This window comes from Caretta caretta, chromosome 15 (assembly GCF_965140235.1).
Source record: "Caretta caretta isolate rCarCar2 chromosome 15, rCarCar1.hap1, whole genome shotgun sequence".
NCBI classification, from domain to species: Eukaryota; Metazoa; Chordata; order Testudines; family Cheloniidae; genus Caretta; species Caretta caretta.
In genome coordinates, this window is record NC_134220.1 from 28,118,526 (window position 1) to 28,142,239 (window position 23,714).

The 23,714-nt window shown below is 41.4% G+C and overlaps 1 protein-coding gene across 2 annotated transcripts in view; it reads left to right on the plus strand.

The window, feature by feature from the left end:
* The first annotated feature begins 243 nt into the window (after positions 1 to 243).
* The window catches only part of MAPKAPK5 (MAPK activated protein kinase 5), a 30,339-nt gene continuing 6,868 nt past the window's right edge, over positions 244 to 23,714 (plus strand). The window contains exons 1-11 of one of the 2 annotated variants that reach the window (XM_048821402.2): positions 244 to 815; positions 5,162 to 5,235; positions 7,293 to 7,368; positions 8,868 to 8,965; positions 10,141 to 10,249; positions 13,194 to 13,283; positions 14,470 to 14,565; positions 15,965 to 16,045; positions 19,197 to 19,384; positions 22,053 to 22,173; positions 22,889 to 23,019. In XM_048821402.2, coding sequence (XP_048677359.1) covers positions 780 to 815; positions 5,162 to 5,235; positions 7,293 to 7,368; positions 8,868 to 8,965; positions 10,141 to 10,249; positions 13,194 to 13,283; positions 14,470 to 14,565; positions 15,965 to 16,045; positions 19,197 to 19,384; positions 22,053 to 22,173; positions 22,889 to 23,019 — 1,100 coding nt within the window. In that variant the 5' untranslated portion in view covers positions 244 to 779. The remainder of the gene's footprint in view (positions 816 to 5,161; positions 5,236 to 7,292; positions 7,369 to 8,867; positions 8,966 to 10,140; positions 10,250 to 13,193; positions 13,284 to 14,469; positions 14,566 to 15,964; positions 16,046 to 19,196; positions 19,385 to 22,052; positions 22,174 to 22,888; positions 23,020 to 23,714) is intronic. The other variant, XM_048821403.2, reaches the window with a different exon arrangement.

Here is a 23,714-nt window from a genome sequence, read left to right on the forward strand (position 1 = left end):
GAGATCTCGGGCGGGACTGTCCCGCCATGACCCATCCGGCTGGTGCAGCCTCTTTCGGGACATTTTCGCGCAGTGGGCGGGTCCTAGCGGGCTCTAGGGCGGAGCTACAGGGGGTGGGGGGAGTCTGATTTATGGCTCCACCTCTTCTGTAGCCTAATCCGCCCCAATCTCTTACGTTGTAAGCGGGCGACTCAAAGGTCGAAGGCCCTCCAAGTGGTCCTTGGTATCGGCGTCGCCTTCTGAGACGGGGAATGCGGGCGCCTGTTAATTATATAATCGCCGCGGAGGTGGCTTCTAAAATCCTCCTAGGGGCGTGGGGAGTTAGTGGCGGCTGCGGGCCCCCGAGCTGCGTTATCGTGGGTAGCGCACCGGGTGACTTCGTGCGCCGCGCAGCCTGGCGGGGCTGTCCCGCAGCAGAGCCCCGGCAATGTCTGGCTCCCAGGCAGCGCTGGCCGTAGCGGAGCGTCGGCTGCGGCGATTACCGGGTTAAGCGGCGGCCTCCGGGGCCCGCTCAGAGGCGCCTCCCGGCCACTCCCCGAGCCGGCCGCGCGGGGATGAGGCGGCGGCGCAGCGACACAAAGGCTCCTCCGGGGCTACCCGTTGCCTAGTGCGGGCGCGGCCCGGCTCCCCCCTTTCCCGTGTCCGCCAAGCTCCCTCACCACTCAGCGGCCCCGGGTCCCTGCCCTGCTCCCCCGGCCTCCTTTCCTCTCTCCCTGGGGACCGGCAGGCGGGATCCCCCGCCTCCCCTCCCCGCTCAGCTCGGGGCCCCGTGGGGGAGGATGTCGGAGGAGCACGAAATGGATAAAATGATTAAGGTAGGAAGGAGGCGCCGGAGCTCGGGGACCCCGATCCCCCCCCCGTAAATCCCTCTTCCCCTCCCCCCACGCCTTTCCGCTCGGGGTCTTCAGACCCTTAAAACAGCTCACTCCTTTCGCTTTGGGGGCTTGGACCCCACCCCCCAAAATCTCTTGGTATGTGGCGGGGGGGAGTCGCCTCTAGTGCTGGGTGCAGTCTCTGCAGGGGCCACAAATCTTTGCTCAATATCTTTGCGGGGGGGGGCGAAGAACCTGGCTGATCTTGTTTCACTCAGATGTCTCCGAAATACCTTGGAGTGGAGCAATCTGAGCTCCCTATTACAAATCTTATTCCTTGTTCTTATTCTTTCCATCAACATATTCTTTCACACATGCTGTCTCTCTGAAAACAAACTTCAGCCATCTGTGTCCTTTGATACAGAGAATAAAGAGCTAAAATATTTAAATATGAGTGACTTTAATTACAGTGCTGTTAAATTTGGCAATGGAAATTTAACCAGCTGGCAGAATAGCTCTGTGCTATTGTCATTGGCTGATCGTTGGTTTGAGTGCTGTTAGGGTAATAAATATGTAGGCACTCTGATACTATGTTGAGTATAAAAACTTGCACCCATGTCCCACTGATTGCAGGAGCAACTCCCTGAAGTCTTTTGCCATGTAGTGGACCGAATCTAGCCAGACAGTTTTGTAGTCTGTCCTCAAATTGATATGCAGGAAATTTGTCCACTTCAGAAGAAAATGCTGCTCTTTATGAAAACAAACTTGGCATGTGTGACATCTGCTTTTTGGGAGAAAGAGGAGGGCACAAAACAGTCTTAGGTTTGCACAGCAAGAATGATTGTAAGAACTTAATTTTTTGTTGAATCCTGTCACCTGCCTGGGTTGATTCCCTGAGGAAAATAGTGAAAGTCAGTGAGACAAAAACAACAATAAAAATGTACTAGAGGATGTATAATACAGTCAGATACCTCAGGAGTGATTAATCCTGTTGGTAACAGACTGAGGACAGTGCAGTTGTTGTCCAAAAGTGAGCATTCATCTGTCTGACTTGCACAGGCACTACAATCCTGTGGCACAGTTTGTAAGAATAAGCATTTGCCTAGATGGCCTTCGTTTAAAAATCCACCCCCCCCCCCCCGTGTGTACTGTGGTGTGTGCCAGCCATGTAGCTGGCTGTTATTCTCGGGATAGCTAGTAAGCAGTGGATACTGTGTGATTCTTTAGGATAAAAGGCATGATATCAATTCAAAATATAATTCAATCCTTCATTAAAGCGTGAGGTTGAACTTCCCATTTGTCATTGATCAAATGTGATTATTACAGTTTGTTTTCATGCCCATTGGTTCAAGTTCTGCAACAAAAGTTGGGTGAATGTAGATCACTGTGTCAGCATAAACTAGCAGAAGTTGGAAAGTACATTTGAGCAATGCAAATCCACTCATATTTTGAAGATCAGGCATTAATTACTCCAAATTTTGAATTGGTTTTGATGTTGAATATGAATGGTTCTTTTTAAATTCCTCTCTACAATTTTTCACCGGGTCTAGGGGGAAAGTGTTGGAGAATGAACTTGCAAGACTTTTTTCCCTCAAATATTTGATACACGCGAGGGCCTGTGCCGGAAAAGAGCTTAGTTGGTTTTCAGAGACTGCCACTCACTTGCTGTTCTGTTGGCGCCTGGATATGAGATGTGTAGGATGAGTGCCCCCACCATTCTTTTTAAGTGCCCTCTACTTATTGAATGGAAGTTGAACTCTTTACCACAGTGGAACTCTAATGGATGGAGGGAGGTCGGGGGAAATATATGGCAATGAGAGTGAACCCCAGGAAGCAGGCTTAGTTCATCTTTAAGCGCAAAACAATAAAAGGCATACAAATCCCACCACTATAGGTGAGAACTTTTAACCTCAGCATAAGGCTCCATGCACCCTCTTTGCATGACAGGCATGAGTGTTTGAAGCAATTTTAAGGTACAACTTAGCACATTTAAAATCCCTTCACTAATAGCAGCTGCAGCACTTTCATTCTGAGCATCTGCAAATTAGTTCCAGTTGACCTGCCAGTCACTTTACAAGTTCACTGCTTCACTACACTGCTCCTCCCAAGTTGCTAGGTCTTTCCAGCTGGAGAGCTAGCTATAGTATACTGCTGGTTTGCTACCTGCATCGGTAGGTGCTGTTTCAGCCCTTCAGAAGCTACTTCCTCCATCTGTTCCCCCCCCTTTCCAAAAAAAAACTTTCTTCAGTTTCTCTAGAGAATCTATAGGTTCATTTCAGAAGCTTTAAAATAGCATTTAGTCTTGTCTGAGCTCTTTGCTTTCGCCTGCAGCTGTCTCCTCTCATGGTCTCTTTGTCCTATATAAGGCAGGAAGAAACAGTTGTCTTGCTAGGCCTCTCTGAAGAGAGGGTTTTAATTCCTCCTTACATCAAGGAAATTCCAAGTTATTCCTTGGAGGGTCTTATAGACACCATGAATATTGTTTGCCATTCTGTTTGGGCAGGGAAGGTGCTGAGGAGGTGTAGCGTGATGTGTTAGCCATTGTTCAAAGAGACCCCATCTATACTTTAATATTTTTTTAGAATGAAAAGGCAATTTTTCTAATTGCCTGCACTTTCATTATACAAATAACTGATCCAAGAATAAAACAAGGGGATAAATCTGTTCCTTTATATGACTTTAAGATCATTGCAACTGATAAATTGATAAGAGAACTACACTTTGTCAGTGTTATTACTTGAAAACAATAAGCCATGTAATAGGCACCTGCTCTAATTTTCTCCTATTTCTTCTAAGGGGGTATAACTAGGACATGTGAAAGATGCTTAAACTTTTACCTTTGTACCTTTGTTCATGCCACTCTATTATTAGTGCCCAACTTTACTAAGCACTCTGCAGGTCATATAGAGAGGCAAGCTCCCTGTCCTAAACAGCTTGCAATATAATTTTAAATTCATGTCTCCCCTTTACCCCGGGACCTATTCCCTTATCCTTACATGTGATTCAGTCCTTTCAAATCTTGCTTAAAATACCACATTTTCTGGGAGGCCGTTCAACATTAACCCACCAACTGCAGTGTATATTTGGGGGTCTTTTAAATTAATTAAATTTAAAAAGACTGACCATTTGAGTTTTGCATCTTGAGCCTGTCAGTAATATGTCTGAACATCTGTATTTTACTTTGGTGATCCACTCCTGTATTTAGAAGATGCCTTTCTCTGTATACAGCTCTGAGCACACAGGTGGTAAAATATGCAATAAGTTTGTCACACATTCCAGATAATGACCAGTACAGATCGTGCAGGGCGAGGGAAGGATGATGAGCAGAAAGAGAGCTCAGACCCTGGCTTTGGTCACTATTGTACTACTAAGTCTGACAGAAAATATATAGGAAAGACTAGTCAAAATAGTCGCTTGGCAAACAGTTTATTCTGTTCACTGCACCTTAACGTTTTTCTCCTGTTTAATCTTTCCCCTGCATTGTCGATCTCTACTTCCTGTGTTCCTTAGAGCAAGCCAGAAAACAAACTTACATAAATTACTTCCTGGGAGGAGCAGCATCAGGAACAATATGGAATATATATTTCCCTGGTACTATATTAACAGCTAGCATATATAAATCTATACTCTTCTCCCGTGGTATTGCTAGATGACTGTCTTTAACAGCAGTGGTAGAAGTTTTAGCCAACACACTGTCTATGCTCAGGCCCCCCACTTCTACAACAAATGATGTAATGTTGAAGGAACATGTTTAAGTATGATAGTTCCTGAGGCATATCATAGTACGGTTCGGTCCTGTTTGTGTGTATCGGAGAAAAAATGGTTATTCTGAGTGTGGTTCCTTAACAAACAAGATCAAACCAGTTTTTAGCACTGGCCTCTGCTGTGCTTAATTTGCAAAGTAAAGATCCAAAGACTGGAAATCTCAGTTCTTTAGCAAGATGCTAATGTGGATGGGACCAAAAAGTAAATTCAAATTAAAAATATATTATTCATCCACAGTTTGTCTGGTTTTTTTTTTTGGGGGGGGGGGGGAGGGGGAAGAAGGGGTGAGGCAGAACTCAGGAGCAAGATAGTCTCGCATACTATTATTTCCCAGGCCCCTTGTATTAATTGATGGTCACCCCCTTCAGAATACTAGCATGACCAGCTTTAGCAAACTGCCCCAGCAGCACAAAAAATACTTTACACTATAGCACCATGTTATGCTATTGTTTGTAAGGGTGTGTAACTTTCCTTGGTAAAGTGAAATAAAAGCAGATTTTTCCATTGATGTCTCTTTCAAATCTGGGCTGCAGATATATGCTTTTCAGAAAGGTTGTGGTAATTGTTTTTTCCCTTTTGCATAGGAAACCTCCATTTTAGAGGAATACAGCATTAACTGGACTCAGAAGCTGGGAGCTGGAATCAGTGGTCCAGTTAGGTAAGACAGTACACCTGCTGATTTGTGTATGCCATCAAATTGTCAGGTTAGCTGCAAAGAAGTGAGTATATATTTTAACTGTGTTAATAGTAGAAAGATGTGTAACTCGAAGAGTTCCTCCCTTTTAACTAAAAGGAAATAGGAAAAGTTTGTGTGTTAGTAACAAGTTCTTGACTCTGATGTAAGGTACCATGTACATGGAGTGTATATGTGACTCGGGTACTCTGCCACTATTGGGAATGTTTGCAATAAAAGTAAAAATTCTTCATCTCATCTCTCTCATTTTGCCCCATTGCCCACCATTCTATTTCTAAAACAAACTAGGAATAGTTATGTGCTTGGGCAAGATGCTCTTAGAAAATCCTGTTCCAGCATCTGTTTCTCTTTCTAAAACACTGTCCATACAATGCAGAGGGCACCACGCCCATCTATGGTATTGTCAGTTGGTTATTCAGCACTAGATGCCTTTTAGCTAATTTTACCAGCTCTTTTTTTCAGCTTGTTATGTGAAGCCAATTCAGATACTGTAACTAGTCCAGTATCTTTTACCAGAACTAGCTGGGTCGTTAATATTCTTATCACTGACATGCAAGAACTGGGCCCTGCCTGCAAGGCGCTATGAACAGTCTCTGTCAGCCTGGAACCCCAGAACAGACATTTGTACTTCTGTCCTTTTCACTCACCGCTGGAGTGCCACTCGGGGCTGGGTCTCATCTACTGCCCCCCGCTGACAGTCACTCTTGTCCTGCAGGGGCCTGCTTCTTCTCATGGCTCAGCCCTCTGGCAAGGTTACATTTAGTCCCCCTCCCAAGTCCAATAAACTTAAACTCAGACATAACTCTTTGCCCTTAGCCTGACTCTCTCCTCTACAGATTCTTTAACCTGAAGGTCTAGCTCCAAATGCAACAGTCCTGCCTGCATTGTGTCAGGATGTTCCCGTACCACCTTTCCCAGTGGTGGGTAGGGGAACCCCTGGCCTCCCTCTCCCCTAGGCTCCAATTCAGAGACTCCACAGTGAGCAGCTAAGGTTTGTTCCCTTTGACTCTTGCTGCTTCCTGGAATTCTCTCTACCTTGGCTTTCCTTCTGGCCCTTTCCTTTAGTGTTCTCTCTGCCTCTCTCTAGATCATTCTTCACTCTCTAACAACCAGAGATGGACTGAAAAATCCCCCCCCATCACCCTTCTTAACTGGGCTTCCTCCCTTTGTACTCACCACCCAGCTGGGCTTCATCTGGTGGGACCTAGCCCCGCCTCCAGGTTTCTTAATTCAGCTGTTCTAGCTCCAGTTAACCCGTTTAGTGCCAATGTGGAGAATATACCTCGTTACAATCCTGGAAAACAAACTTCACTGTCTCTAGCACTGGGGGACTGAGAAGGAGAAGACCAGTTGGGCCATCTCATCTATTTTCCCTGTCCAGGAAGGATGATTTCTTACAATACATTTTTTATCACTCTGTCCCATCGAGTTTGAAATTTTCCTTTGTTCTTTATATTTGATGGCTGCCAAATAGGCCTAAGACCCTTCCCTCTGAAGCAGTCCAGTCATTAATATTAAATGTACATTGCACAAGTGCTTGTTTTCAACATGGTCAGTGGCCTTGTCAGAACAATAGCTTTGCATTGGAAACACTATGTGTATTATTGCTGATTAAACTCTACTTTCCAGATGTTTAATTTGTCTGAGTTTTTAATCAAAAGCTACTCACTTAATTATTAACATGTATAATATATTGTTTCTAATCTGCAAAGCTATTTACCAATTTCAGTCCTTGCCGTCTCTTGAATCAAGATGTGCTGTGTATTGTTGGGAGTATAAATTCTGTGTAAAATGTCCACATTTCAAGTGTGTCTTGTGATCGTTGTGGAATATGGTGATGACTTGTCATTCCTTTGAGGCTTTCTAGTCTAGTTTCTCAACAAGCACCCTGTATATTACAAATAGCCTATGTTAATCTTCGCTCCCATTTGATGAGCTAATACCAGTAATTATAAATCAGTTAATTAAAATACCTTTTTCACAATCCTGCTGACTGAATGATTTTGTTGCTATAATACCAGAGTCTGCATGAAAAAATCTACTCAAGAACGGTTTGCACTGAAAATTCTTCTTGATCGTCCAAAAGCTAGAAATGAGGTATAGTTCATTTTTTAAAAACCTGTATAATTATTGAAATGTACAAGATCTCTCCCATTTTGCAAATTATTCCACTTGTATTAAAAAGAATTAGCTAAGGTAGAAAGTGAGTCAGCCATTGGCAGATTCCCTTATGATATGTTAAGAAGGGTTTGCTTTTTGCAATACCGCTTGCTAGGCAGTGCTCTGCTTTTGACCGTATGAACTCCCTATGTTTGGTTTCTACTGGGAACACTTTTGTGGTCTTGCTAGACGTGCTGCATTCACAATGGATATCTGCTGTCTATGCACAGAAGGTTCAGTTCAGAAAGGTGTATGAATTTACAGTGCCCTCCTCACCCTCCATTATGTAACATAATATGAATAGTTTAGAGGTAATTTACCTTCCATACATCTCACTCCCAGCATTACTAAAATAAGAACTGTCAGACATGCTTCAAGTGGCACTCTAAATAATTTAGGGTTGATTTGGTGTAGGAGATCTTAGATGAGCACACTAGCTTAATTTATGATTACATTAGTGTGAGTGACACTAACATGGGAATAGCCATGTGGAATGCATGATCTTTAAGAGGGCTATTACAGATTTTTTTATGATTTTGCACACTGTGTTCTTTTGAATTTTTTTTGTTGAATGAAAATAGATGTGATGTTTCAGGCAACATTTAATCAGTGTACATTAAAATGTCATTTATTCTTAAATTAAAAAAACACGTATATATCACCCATTCTTTACACATCTAGCACTGGTGTCCTTCTCCTCACATTGAAAAATGTATCAATCGACATAAAATTACAAGCAATAGTTTACAATTTTAATGCTCCCCACTCTAGAAAGAAAAAGGAAAAAAAGAGAGAAATTGTGCTTAAGATTTATGCAAATTCCTTTTCCTGCTACAAAGCAAATTCTCATTAAATTGCCTGGGAAAGCTACATGAAAATAAGATCAAGGATCTGGCTTGATCCTCCAAACTAAGAGGTTTAAAACTGGTTGAAGCTTCCAGTATGGCAGAATATCTGAATAGAAGGTGACTTTACGTATCATGAGTACTATTCCATCTGGTCATAAAAGGTGGCAGGGTCTAGAGTTTGAACTTTTATTGGTGAACTTCCAGATGTTTGTCACTGTAAGCCATATCCTTATTGTTACTATAAGATCATTTCTTAAAAAAAAAATCTTCTAAAGATTGAACTTTGAGTGGTTTATTAGAGTTGATACCATAAGCTGTAACAATTCTTGACAGGTAAATAAATTGATATTGTCTTTTTGTCTTATTTATTTGAATGTAATGTCTCCTTGGCTGATCACATAAATGCTTTTAGGCATCGTTTTGAAATAAGTGAGTGGGCTATATAATTTTTAGCCTGTGTGTAATTTACATGGAAGCAGTTAAGTCATTTTGATTTATTGGTTCCTGTAGTCTTGGGGATATGGGGAGGAATGGAGCGGTTTGATGCATACCGTTGTATACAGTAATGTTTCTTACCTTCTCTTTAAGGTACGTCTGCACATGATGTGTGCAACACATCCAAATATTGTTCAAATTATTGAAGTTTATGCTAACAGTGTGCAGTTCCCTCATGAATCCAGTCCAAGGTAAGATTACATAGGGTGATTGATTCCCACATCTTGCTTTCCATATTTAGGCCCAGGTATAGTGGAGACTTTTTTAATAATAATAAATAATTAATAATGAACCTGAAAGGAACCCCCAGCTGGAGCTTCCAGGCAAAATACTACACTTCACAGTAAGCTACACCCATTTTTCTCATTGCAGTGCCCTGGCTTTATAGACAGATACTGTATACATTGAATTTCATTTTTTGATTAAAGTTTGATTTCTTTGCTGCATATTTCCTGCCATCATCTTGTTGAAAAATACCATAATTTGGAACACATACATTGTCTGAGAGTAAACAGGCTTCTGTCCTGCTTTAATACTAGTTTGGCGCATAAGAGCTTCAGAGTCAGCATTCTTTGAGGAGCTTTCCAGTTTCAAGCCTGTATTAAAACAGGGTAGGAGTTGTAGTTTTATCTCTCTGACACTGATACTTTCCCTTTATATGCAGGCTCACAAATGAGATCCCTTTGCAAGAGATTGGTGACTTCTGGCCAGGAGCAGGTTCAGAAATGCCAGTGTAAATAATACATCTGTATATTGAATTGCATTTGAAAAATAACATTTCTGAACCTGGGCAATTGTCAACTATTGATATGACCTAGGGAAAAAATACTGACAGTAGCTTCTAATTGGGTGTTAAGGACTTAAGAGTGGGTAGAGTTTTGTTTTAATATAAAACGAAGGACTGCCATCCTCTGTCTTTTTGTTCTCAGGGGGGTTGACAGTAAAACTTTAATTAAAACTGGGAGGCACAATATGGTATCCTGCCTCTAAAACTTTAAAGGTGGCTGGCAGCTTCACATTTGTAAATTGCTATGGACACCTACAGCTCTACATAAATAATCCCTACATGCATTCGCTTCAGTTGGAAAGCATGAGAGCCTAATGTGAAGAGCAAACTGTAGTCTCCCGTGTGATAGTACAATGCACTATTCAGGGAGTCAGATTATGCAGGAGACCAGAAGATACTGTATTTGACGCTGTAAAAACCAAAATTATTAAACTATAGTAGACAGAACAACAGTATGAGACAATTACACTGTCTCTCTTTTGGCCTGCATCACCAGCTCTGAAATGTGCATTACTAGATTAGCAATTGTTATATTTTGACAATTTTTTTAATGTAATGAAATGAAATGCTTTTAAACAGGGCTCGGCTTCTAATTGTAATGGAGATGATGGAAGGGGGAGAGCTATTTCACAGAATCAGCCAGCACCGGCACTTTACTGAGAAGCAAGCAAGCCAAGTAACAAAGCAGGCAAGTTAACTCCCATGTATAAGCAAAACCAGGAACAATAATGGTTAAAATAGTTACAATTTCATGGGGGCGGGGAAGGAAAAAGGAAGCTAAAATAACCCTCAGTTCTGATCCAATGATCATTGCCTGCTTTGTTATAATCTGATAATACCAAAGTTTTGATAGAACTGAAGAATTTTAAGGTTTTTGCTAGTTTTTCTGGGTTAAGATCTTTGTACCTTTTGAAGTCCTTCTTATTAGTGGTTCTCCAGCTTCTTCATTCTCCTGAGCACTTCACAAGAGAGAGAGACCCTCCTATCCTGTCCCTGGCTTTGCAGTTCTCAAAATGTTGTATTCAGGAGACCACCAGGAAGGGTCTTCATGGGGAACAGATGGTCGCAGGCCTAGCAGGGAACCACTGCTAACTATCAGATATAATTACTAATTAGTAGTGTTTCTCTCAGCCCATGGGAGACAGCAGATATACCATATTATGTATATATGCCCTAAGCATTCATTTTTCTCAAAGTCTAGAAAATACCAGTGTTCTCTCTAAGCATTAAGGATCTGCTAATGTCTTGTGGAAGACCTAAAAATCCATTGAGTTCCAAGATGAGTCTACCAGTATGTATAGCACATGTCTTCTGTGTTTCTTTTCTCTCCCTAGCCAACTAGAACGCACTCAGCACTGTGGTATCTTGCCATCTCCCCAGCTTGTATTACTGAGGACTTTTGCATCCATCAAATGCTTTGTTGCTTATCAGTTCATCTGCTCATCTCCCATCAGAGGGGCCAGATGTGGTCAAGTTTGAAGGAGGGGCTCAGTGGGTTAGGATTTCTGCAAGGATCCCCTTGGGAAATTCCCCATATCATTCCTCTGAGAAGGGAAACTGTTCCTTCTTCCTCCCACCCTTCTGGGTGAGCTGTGGGGCCCACCCAGAAAAGCCCAGATTCATGAGAGGGCTGCAGAAAAAATAATCTAGCCTTAGGCTGTGGTTTCTCCAGAGAACCACTGTGGGGCAGGAAAGGCCTCTACCAGGAGCCACAGAAAAGGAGGATATGGCTGCAAAAGTGTTTGAGCCCTTCCACATGCTGAAGGGCTCCTCTGCATGTGAATATCGGGAACACAGTCCCCCTCACCTCGTTCTTGCGGAGAGAATTGACATCCCAAAATGAAGATGCATGAATTGAGATGGGAGATATACGGAGCAAGATTCAATGAAAACTCTAAGCTACAAATATCCTGGTCCCCTGAAAATGACCATAGTGGGTTTAAAAAGAAAAAGCAGACAGGGATACCACATAATTCTTTCTAAATTGAATGCTTTTCAATGTTTTCCACAGGGTGTTTGGCTCTTTAAGCTGTTGATATGGTTGCATAGTGATACCTTGATGTCATGATTGTGCTTCCAGTGTATTAGGGAGACTGCGCTGGGTGCTGTATTTTGAGGGGGAGGCGGAGGGGCGATTTGGAGGGGATGGAGCAAATTCTGTTCTTTCCAACTTAATTTTCTATAAAATACCTTATGTCAGTGGTTTTCAACCTTTTTTCATTTGCGGACCCCTGAAACATTTCAAATGGAGGTGTTGGACCCCTTTGGAAATCTTAGACCACAGGTTGAAAACCACTGTCTTATGTTTTGTAAGTTGTTTCTCATGAAGTGTTAATTGCAATTATCTTTCTGGCTTTCCATTCAGTGCAATGGACCAGCCCAGAAATTAGATGAGAAGTGCAGGATTGTTCTTCGCAGTAAATTTACTAGTGTTTTATGAAGTTTGGTTGTAAAAGACAGCACACTTTCTGAACAAGAGTTTCCAGGAAGAACTCGTCAAAAGTAACTTTTTTTTTTTAAGCACATGGACGGAATTCAGTTCATTTATGTCCAGTCTTACAACCATGCATGTGTGAAGTCCATTGATTTCAATGAGACCACACACATGCATAAAGTTACTTATTAATGCATTAGCCTTTGCAAGAATGGGGTTTTAGAAACTACTTTAAAGCGTTATTCTTATGTCTGGTGTTTCCTGAATAATATCTGCAGTTAGAGAATTTTAACCCTGTGTTCCCAGTTAATGAAGCCTATCCTGAGTCCCTGCTTGGGCAGAAGTCCCATTGAAATCAATGAATTCTCCCCAAATAAGGACTGCTTGACTGGGCCTTAATTTTGTTTTGTTTCAATGATGTTATGTAAACATTTTTTCTTTTCATTGTTTAAATGAATTGCACCTTCACATGTGCAATCTGTGGAGTCTTAAGACTAGGTAACAAGTTTCTAAGCAATTGCAGCAGTGTAAAATTATCATCCTCTTACCTTGGAAGGACTACTAGTAGTTTTCTATGTCACATGGAACAGGTGAAATGTAGACAGTCCATTAACGTGTTAAAGAATAAAGTTGCCTGAATGTTAGCTCTTAAGTAATGAAAGAGAGAAAACGTTGGCTGAAATCAACTTTCGTAGCTGAAGTCCTGAAATAAGAACTTTACTGTTGAAAGTTAAGCAGAATGTAATTGCTTGAGTAACTGCAAGCATGTTAGCGACACTGCTGACCAAGTCAGCAAATAAAGGGACACTGTCATGATAAAACCTCAGTACTGAAAATGCATTACATACCTGGGTTAGTAATACTGCTCTGGCTTATTTACGTAATGAAAAAGAATTTATGCTGTTTGTTTTCCTTTTGTCGAAGCTTAATGAAATGTAAATTGAATAGACTGGTCAGTGTGTCTACTTCTAGGCAGTTTCACTTCCTGATTTCCATGCACTAGTGCAGTGTGCTGTTTGGGTTTCCAGTACTGCACAGGAATGTCTGAATCTACAATTGGCTTTCATTAAATATTTAAACTTCTCTCTGAAAACATTTGGGGCCTAAACTATGTTACAATGTCTCTTTAAAGTGCAAAAATATTGTCAAGGCAAAGGGAGAAGTCTATAACTAGTTGATTTATTGTGCCCTTTTTCAGATAGCTTTGGCTTTGCAGCACTGTCACTCATTAAACATTGCACATAGAGACCTCAAGCCTGAGAATCTCCTCTTCAAGGATAACTCTTTGGTAAGATGCGGCCTTAGTTTTCTTCCATTCTTGGTGAATTTTATAACATGATCGAAGATGATGCTTAGAAAAGTGGAAAATAATAATAATACCTAGTTCTTATATTGTGCTTTTCATCAGTAGTTCTCAACGTGCTTTACAAAGAGCGGTCATTGTGCAGTGAGATCAGCCCAATCTTTTGGTGATAGCACATGACTGACTCCTTTGGATTCCTACTTCTCAGTGCCCCAATGAAATCACATTGTGATTTGCTCAGAACAGAACATGTCCGCACCACTGAGATCTTACCTAGGGCCAAATCCTGTGCCTAGCCACGATAAATGGACCTTACATAAGGGATCTTTTCAAGGGTTTGAATGGGACAGAATCCTTCCTACTCTGTTTTTATTACCTTAGTCACTGCATCTCCATCCCTCCCACCCCCAACAAACACTTGCAAATATACACAGTACGAGTGTTTTGATTAGAGCAGGGGTGGCCAAACTGTGGCTCACGAGCCACACGTGGCTCTTGTACAGTTAAAGTGCGGCTTCTGGAGACCCCACCCGCAACCCCCCTTCTCCCCCTCACAGATTGGCAGGGAGGGGAGCTCAGGGCTTCTGGTCCGTGGGGCATGCCTGCTGGGGCCCTGAGCCTTGGCAGGCACCTCCCACAGGGCAGAAGCCTCAAGTCCCACCACCCTCTGCACGGCAGAAGCCCCAAGCCCCGACAGGTGAGCCCCCAGGGCTGAAGCCCCGAGTCCTGGCAGGCGTGCCTGGCTCTCAAGGTTATGAAGATTATTATAAAGGGTCAGTAAGTTTGGCCACCCCTGGACTAGAGGATCCATATAGTTGTGGAACCACTGTTGATGGCCCATCACATCCCTCCCTACCGGCGACCCACTCTGCATATGCAATGGAACCAGTACAGTTTTGCGTGAAGGACCTTTCAGACAAGGCGGTGGGATATACTTTGAGTTTCTGAGAGCAGCCTGGAGTACAAAGGGTATTCATTGCTCAAGTAAATCAATTCATGATAGCCGCCCGGTGTCAGTGGGAAGGAAATAGCTGAAAAAGAGGAGTAAGCAACAGCAGGAATGAGATTAGAGTTGAATGCAAGAGGGAAGGAAGAACTCTATACCGTAAAGGAAAAGAAATTCAAATACAACAAGATTCCATAATACAATCCCTCCTGCTGCTTGTTTCAGGACGCTCCAGTTAAGTTGTGCGACTTTGGGTTTGCCAAGATAGACCAAGGTGACTTGATGACACCCCAGTTCACTCCATACTATGTAGCACCTCAGGTAATGAATGATTGTACTTTCAGTTATAGGGAAATAATGCATGCAGTATTTATTGGCCACACCTTTGTACATATGCCAGTCTAATCCCCCTTTCTAGAGACTACTAAGGGACTCTCGGGTGGGAGTCATGAATAAACGGATAGTATGGATAGCCTTTCAAAACGAAGTGCCTATTGCTTTACACCACTGCAATCTACTGGTTACAGCAGGGGACTGTGAGACAACAGTTCTAGAGGCTGTTTCTAGCTTGGACTCTGCCTTGCTGCAATCAATTAGCCTTTCTGGTTTGTAGTTTTCCAAGCAAAATGGTGTTAGTATGTATTAGTAAAATGGAGATAAGGGATATATTTTAAATCTTGAATTCTGATCTCCCTCGAGGGGAGGGTCATCTGTAAATTGGGCAGAAACCTATTGTTGCATCTGCGTTGAGACTTAGGGTCTCAGAAACTGAGCTCTGGTTGTGTTAATACAGGTGATCTGGGGCCTCCTTGCCCCAGTGCAGGCCTATATTAAATTACATTTTAAAAAGCTACATTACAAGAACATTAAGTTGCAAAGCCAAGTAGTCAAAAGTTAGGAAATGCCAGAAATCAAGTTCTCCATGCACCCTTCATATGGCTCCTTGGTGCACATATGCTGTCTTTAATTATATGATCCCTTCCCTCTCCTTTCCTCAATCCTCTGCAGCCAAGTCAGATTAATTCCTCCTCCTCCTTGCTGCCTGGGCACCAGTAGGGTGAGCGTTGAGAGCATAGCAGAGGCAGGCTCCCTGCTCTGTTATGGTGCCTGGCATGACAGCAGCCTCTGACAGCCAGGAGCAGCAACTGTAGGGAAAGTCCTGCTGAGCCCCTGCAGCCCCATGAGGGAGCATGTTCACTCCTTCGATGGGACGGTGCATACATATTCCCCTCAGCATATAGATGTGTGAGGGGCTGGAGCATGCTTAGTGAAGATGGACTCTTTGGAAAATTTAGCTGTTAACTCTGCCCAGTCTCTAAGGAGCCGATTTTTTGAAGGCTTGTAACTTGGCCAACTTTTCACAAGGGCAGCAAAAAGGGCACATCCCTGACTCCAGCGCAACACCCTACTGCTGGACGTACTAGAGCTTCCCAACAAAAAAAATTCTTCCAACGCTTTTTTGTAACATTAGCTAAACAACTAACCTTCATTCTCTAACTTCATTTTTTTTGGCTAACCTCATTCTCAGAAATGGCCAAGCCATTTTAGCTGAAACTTACCCAGAAAATTTCAGACTGAACTGTTTGTTTGGAAAAGTTTTAAGCAGCTGAAAATAGGGTCGTGTAATGGAAGGTGTCAGGCAGCTTTAACTATAGGCATGTGATTTAGATTTGTACTGTAATTTCTAATGTGGATTCTTGTTTTCATCTCCCTGCAATAGGTACTGGAGGCACAAAGACGACATCAGAAAGAGAAATCTGGTATTATCCCTACCTCGCCAACACCCTACACTTATAACAAGGTAAACTTTTCAAGGAATCTGCGTGTTGATGTCTTTTAAGGAAAGTGCTTTTTCCTTCTGCAGGTAGATGCAACCATAGAACTAACTGTAATAGCAGCTTATCACACTGCCATGAAGTGGGGCATCTGTGACCAGGAGCAGTAAAAAGGCTCAGACTCTAGGCTTCCTAATGCATAAAACTAACCAGATATACTACACTGAGTTTCCCAGTGACAAGCAGAAACTGGAACAAACCTTAAGGACCTGTCACTTTGTTTCTTAGCAGGAATGGAATAACCCCAGGGACAGAGTTTTTGCTTTGGCTACTTTACAATGTAGCAAGTGTTGGAAAATAAAAATTAAAAAACCAAGCAGGTGGTACATTGGCACTATTGGCAGTAGTCTTCCCTGAGTATATGGCTGGCCTGGTTTCATTAAGCGGGCTGGGAGACTTGTGTGCAGGTGAGTATTATGGTATGGAGGAAGGTAAACTGTTGCCACAAAAATGCAATTAATTGCAGCTTCGCTTAATAGTTCAAAATACATCTGTCCCTGTTGTTCATAGTTGCTTTTTTCAATCTCCAATTATTATTTTAGGGTTCATGGATTTCAGAGGTACTGTGATTAGTTTCTGCTTGTTAACTGGGCTGCGCAGATTAGCTGTCCCAGGTCTAGTGATACATGACATGCTTAACTGTGCTTCTGGCTTTGAGGAGTTCTTTCTGATGGAAGTGAGCTCTTGGTCTGAAGTGTGAACTCCTTCATAATAGCACGATCAAACGAGAAATATGCCAGCACAGTTAACAGTATTAAAAACTGCAAGGAAAATTATTCCATTGGGATATACCTGTTTGGGAAGAAATTCTTTCACCACTGTCAAAGGCTCTTCCAAAAGAATCCTCTCTTCTGTTGATATTAGGGGCTTCAGATCACACAATAGCAGAGCCTGCTAACTTGAGCCTCTCTCTGATTCATGCTGTTGTCTTTTTTTTTTTAAGATGAGGAATAGTTCTATTATACAATGGGAAACTACTTTAATATCTGTACCCATAAAGTCATAGGTATCATGGCTGATCCTAGGATTGTCTTGACAAAGATTGTGATAGAATTTGTCCTGAGATTTCTTTTATGAGCACTCAAGGCTAACCAGGAAGGTCGCTTTCGTTTTTGGCTTCTCCTAAAAACTGAGTCTGCTTATCGGCATCTTTCCCTCCATAGTTAGTGGTGTTTTGTCCACTTAATGTTTTCCTGTGATGTTTTCAGCTTTGATTGAAGAAAGCCTAGAGTTCTCTGGTTGCAAGGGAAAATGTTCGCACTGAGATCACTCTCAAGGGCAATTCTTCAGCTCAGCATACACTAAGGGAGTCTTTGGTATAAGGAGGTACATTTGAGTAGACTATATCAGAAATCATAATGGCAATACACAGAGGTGATCTCTCTTGCATTACCCCATATGTCTTCCTTTTCAGAAGGAATCCCTGAAAAGTACCTTGGGCAGAGTTGAGCGGGAAGAAACCAGTACTTTCCAGACACTTATATAAATAATGGAACTGACAGATCAGGTGTCCGGCAGGAGTTTCTTTCAATATAGTGATTGACATACCATCACAGCTTCAGTGATAGGGAAAGTGGTCCAACTGCTTTTTGTTAAGCTCTTAAAAGTCACAATGGGGGGACATGGGTGCACTTTTGTGGACTGCAACAGGTACTTATCCGCTATTGGATAGTCTAATTTCTCTCCCTTTCAGTACGGAAGTGTCAAATGTAACCCTTGTGAGTCCTAAAAAGAAAATTTTTTTCACTGTCACATTGATACAGAGCTTGAAAGCAGTTTTGTTCCTTTAGTGGATTAAATCTGTACATTATCAAAGTATGAATCATATTTTATCATCAGAAAGGAAAGTCAGAAGAATAGGAATGAACTCCACAGTGCGTACCTGTATTGACAAGGTTAACCAGTTTGTTGCCAGTGTCCTTTTCATCCAGTTTAGTTATTGTCTTGTCCTTTAGAATTATACTGTGATGTATCAGTCTTGTTTGTATGTGACAAAGATCACTTAATGAACTGTTCCAGCTTGTTCTTGAACAGCTTTCAGTCATGGCTTCATTAACTAGCTAGGAATGGTGTCTAAAATGTTCTTACCAGTATCCTCCTGCCAAATGTGACTCATTGCAAAAAGAGCACCTAGCATATGCCCAGCTCTCTGAAATAGATTGTGATAAACTCCCACGTAAACTGTCTTTACATAGTAATTTAGGCTACTCTGATTGCAAATGTTTAATGATCCACCTTCACAAGTAATAAATGCTGCATGTCATTTTGCTACAAAGTTAAATTGGAGGAAAAGCCCTTCCCTTGAGTTTGAGGTGTTTTTTTTTGTAAATTTTGTGTGTACTGGTTCGGGGAGGGGGGTAAGTAAAATATTTTGGGGGTTTTTTGGTAAGTACAGAACTGGCTGTTAAGATGTAGACTCTAAGGGTGGAATGCTCAAAAGAAGTTAAGCTCCGATCTTCCAATGAAATCAGTGGAAGCCTGGGGAAAATTTTGTCCATGAAAGGTATCTGGTGAAACCACAGAGGAGTTTGTTTATAAAAAAAAAATTTAAACAACTGACTTTTTGTAGAAGCAAAATACATTGGGTGTCTACTTTCCAAATCCACCCTGAGGATCTGGGTGTCGGAAGGGCCTTCAGTATGTCAGAGGCACATGCAGGTATACTGGGCAAACTTGCGAAGTGTTGTACATTTTTTTTTTTTTTGACTGATGTATATACAAGGATACTTGGATCTTAGCATGTGACTATCAGAACATTACAAAGTACACTGGGAGATTACTCTTTTTAAAAAAGTAAAGATTTTTTTTAAAAAATACACAACCAATTTAGCTGACAAAAGTATTTAAAATTAATCTTTTTATTTAAGAAAAAGGTAAAGTATTAAGCAGCTAAAGGGAGGGGGAAAAACACTTTTAAAATCTAAATTCTTATAGAGTTTGGACACTTTTCGTTGATTTTGTTTTTCCCTCTCCAATAAACTAATTCAGACTAGACCACTAGAGAGAGACCAAAATGTATTTCAGCATTTCATAAGAAGTCGTGTAGATCTTTTAACATGGCTACACAGTGCTTTGCCGTAAGTTGTGCCCCAAAAGTGATAATTTCCTTGCTTTCAGAGCTGTGACTTGTGGTCCCTGGGTGTCATTATTTATGTGATGCTGTGCGGATACCCTCCTTTTTACTCCAAACACCACAGTCGGACAATTCCAAAGGACATGCGGAAAAAGATCATGACAGGAAGTTTTGAATTTCCAGAGGAAGAATGGAGCCAGATCTCAGAAATGGCAAAAGACATTGTGAGAAAGTGAGTCAGTTGAGGAAAATGTTATATTACTCTTTATTATTTATATCAAGACATTGGAAAATCACTAAATATTTTGTCACTAAAGGCTCCATTTTCAAAAGGGAAAAAATTGTCTGCCGTGTGTAAAGCTGGAACATTGTATTTCATATTCAGCATGAACAAAGGTTGGTAAATGTTTTCCCTTGTTTCTCTTTTTCCAGACCACTGTCTTCAAATTTTAATCAGCTCCTACCACTAAAATATTTAGAGTTGCATGGAGATGTAGCCTTTAACAGGAGTGGTACGGTTAAATCCTCAAGCAACACTTCTGGAAAAGTGCAGGTGTTCAGTGCGTAGTGCATGTGTACCCAGTCTAAAAGGAGCAGCTGATCAGAAAAGGTTTTTGAGCACAGTGCAACAGGTTTTCTGATATGTATTTTATCAAAAGGACGCTGTCAGGTCACATTTGGCCTAAAATTTGAGCGTTAAAACCTGTTAAAGCCTAAGACCCCCAAAAAAGTATTTCTGTGCATTTTTTTAAAAGCAAATAAATATTTCCTGAAGTGTTTGCAACTCAAACATTGCAGCGCTCTGCTATTGCACGATAACCAGAAAATGGAACTGATCAAAATCCAACTGCATTTTTTAAAAGTGAAACTGACTAGTTGCATTTTCACTGTTCAGTCAGAGAAATGAAAAACAAACAATTAAAAGCAACATAAATATTGAAAATCAAATCCATTTAATTATTTTAACCTGACACTGTCCCCTTTAAGGCACTGTAAAAACTCCAGGAATTTAAACCAATGGCATACTTTTGTAAATATTGGAGGAACCTGTTTATAATGGTAGAGAAAGTCCAGAGGGCTTTGACATACAAATTGCAGTTATGGTTTCACTGAAACCTACACTTAGAGTGAAATCAGCTTTTTTCATACAGCAGCTTCACTCTAAGAAGGTTCCACTGTATTTCAAAATGGCCACGATACTGGATTCCACAGACCGTCACTAATTTGGATAAAGTCAGTTTTCTTTCATTCTCTTTAATAAACTATCAGAACTACTTTTTCTCTTTGTCCTTCTCCAGCAAATATGTCAGAACCTGTGTCTATGGCTTGATGTGCAGGAAGATATTTAAGTCTGTATAGGGGATCTTCTTGTTTGAGAGAGGTTCTTAGCCTGTATGTGTGCTGTTTTCTGTTTATTTGGAGTTTAAAAAAAAAATTGTTATTCACATGAGCCTTGGCTCTGGAGGTCACATTCTGCCTTCAAGTGGCTGCTTGCTTGGGAGCACGTTTAGTTGATATGTGGCCTTGATCTTTACTTAAGTATATAAATTATCCCTTTTAAATCTAAAGGAAAAAATACAAATGGTTTGGGGTCTTGAATCAAAACTGAAATGGAGGCCTGTTTGCTACCTGTGCCTTGTACCTAAAGTTATGGACTAGCCGGGGGCACTGCTGACACTTCTGTAAAAGTCACTTACTTTTTCTTTCTATATTGAACAATTCTGTACAATCAGTTTACGGTATAGTTGTCCAAGAAAGTAAATTGTGCCTTAATTTGACCGTATTGTTTTGTCTATTTCCAACTTGACCTTTGTCTTTGACCATCAGCAATGCCAATAATATATCAGCCATAATACCGACAACTTATTTTTTATTAAACAGTTGTGCCTAATAGTGGGAGCTTTAATTTACCTGCAGAATCTTTTTCAGGCTGCTCTTTCTAGTGAGTGTCTCGTGATTTGTCTTTCTTACATTACTACTGTAAACATACTCTCCATAACAATCCATAAGGTTTTCACAGAATCTCATAATGCAACTCTTCTTTACAATCCTATCTGGGACTTTACAGTTGTTACATTATAGTAAAATTGTGCTTTGAGTGTTGGTACAAGTAAAAAGCAAAGAATAAGCAGATATCTGACAGTCTAGAAACTTAGGTGGAAATAGCTAATTTATACTGTTAACATGGGAGAGTTGAGTATTCTGGAGGCTGTGCATTAAGTGTCAGGGACGGAAGGGAAAGGAGGCCATCCATCTGTTGCAAGCACAACCATTAAATAATTGCTTGAGTCCGTACGTCACTGGAGAGTTCTTTTAACTAAGAGCTGCTAATTCACCAGAGATGGTCTCTGTTGTAGAGGTGTCCACTTGTCCATCCTTCTGCTGAGGAAACAGTGCTAAGAAGTTGCATTATAGGAGCAGAGTCTGTTCAGTAAACACATACCTAACTTTGAAATTCTGCCTTACTCCGCCATGCACAAAATCCTTAAGTAAGTCCCACTACCTGACAAAATTGTAGAAGTGCATTTCCAGAGAATGTTGATCCTTTTTGCATTGGGTATATCTTAAGGGAGGAGAACTTTTCCTACCACAGGATCTGAAGGTACAAGTTAGCTGAGTGCAGTCATTACAGGATCCCTTTCTCATTTTGTGTCACTGAAGATACCCACTGTAACTCGGCAGTGCTTAAATAGATCTCCAGAAAGGGACATTGGAATAGAATGACTGATAAGGAGCAAATTGTTTGAGAGAGGTTTTGTTGGCATTCTAGTCAAAGGAGAACTCTCATCTCTGGGGATGGTAACTGCAAAATTAAAAGCACTCTGATTCTAGGTAGAACAGCAGGTTGTTGCATAGAAAGAACAGAGCATCTTTAAGGACTGATTTGTTTTTTCTCTCAGGCTGCTGAAGGTAAAGCCCGAGGAACGGCTGACTATAGAAGGAGTCTTGGACCATCCCTGGCTAAACTCCACCGAAGCTCTCGATAACATTTTGCCCTCTTCCCAAATGATGATGGACAAGGTTTAGATAACATTTTATTATTTCAAAAAGGTCAAGTCTGGAAACGGGCCACATTGATATTTGTTAAGCATTTTGTTTTAAAACTACGTCCTGCAGATTAAGAGCTCAGAGGTTAATCACCTTCAGAAAGAGAAGGAGAATCTTTGTTCCTAAAACCAAAAAGTTTCATTTAAAACTGGGATAGAAAGAAAATGCTTGAAGATTGGCTGTAAAGAGCAACCCTGACCTAGTGAGGCTTAGGAGGAGATGGACAATTGTAGTAAATGTGATCTATTAGGGCTCTTCTGTCTCTAGGTGCTTTGCTCACTTGAGTATTGCATCCTTTTTCTCCTTTGTTTAGCTGCAGATCCAAGGTCTGAGTCCATTGGTCGGCAGGCAGGGGTTCAGCTGTGTGCTCTATATCCCCCCTTTAAATGACTAAGTGGAAAACTCATTTGCACAAAGGCGGTCGCACAGTCAGGTCTCTAAGATCATGGAAGTTAGACATGGAGAAGACCCATTAGACTGAGTCCAGGCCCTTGCAAGGTCAGGATATTATCCCCCACTGGATCACTGCTCAGTACTGAGCTGGTCTTGTGTAGCACAAGCCTGATGTTATTGCGTATCCCTGAAATGTGTGCAGGATTTTTATGAACTGTGTTTGTACTGGCTTATATTGGCCTTTTATACACAAAGGAACTAATTAAAACACTATGTGTAACTTTTTCCATTCCAGGCAATGGTTGCTGGGATACAACAGGCTCATGCAGAACAACTTGCTAACATGAGAATCCAAGACCTCAAAGTCAGCCTCAAACCCCTCCACTCTGTCAACAATCCAATTCTACGCAAGAGAAAATTGCTAGGGTAACTTCCTAAAAAAATTTTTTTTAAATGTTTTAAATCTAATAATTCCTAAATGTCAGAAGCCAGGGTGCTTCAATTGTTGTTTAACACTTAAACCTCTGTTGAGGTTTGTTTGACTGAAATTCCTAAAATGTCTAGTTGGTTGGTTGGTTAGTTCCTACTTCCTGTGCTGAAACAGCTGGAGTCAAACCTAGTAACAATAATACATGTATAGCATGCTGTATCTTCACAGCTTCTCCCAACACCTTTGTGAGGTAAGAAAATGGTGGTGTTATCCTCATCTTATACATAAGGAAAGTGAGGCAGGTAGGAGAAGTGATATGGCACCCAGCAAATCAGAGGCAGACCCTGGTTTTGAACGCTCTTGTTTGAGTTCTGACCACAGTTGCCAACTTTCATGTGGTAAATAAGCATGCCGACTTTCACAATAAAAAACAAAAAAAAATCAAGCTAATCCTATTTCAAAACAAGGCCAAAACAAGCCAATTCCTAAGAACCCCAACGTTCTATGTGACTAGATCCCCCTGGTGTGCAGTCTGAGACTATGGTGGGCTCGTTGTGCACCCCTGACTCTCTCCCCCACGCCCCCCTTGCCCCTGCTTGCCCTCTTTTGACAATCAAAAAAAAGAAGCAACAAACTACAAGCCAAACAAGCAACAAGCTACAAGCCAAAAACTAGCCAACAAGGAACTCAC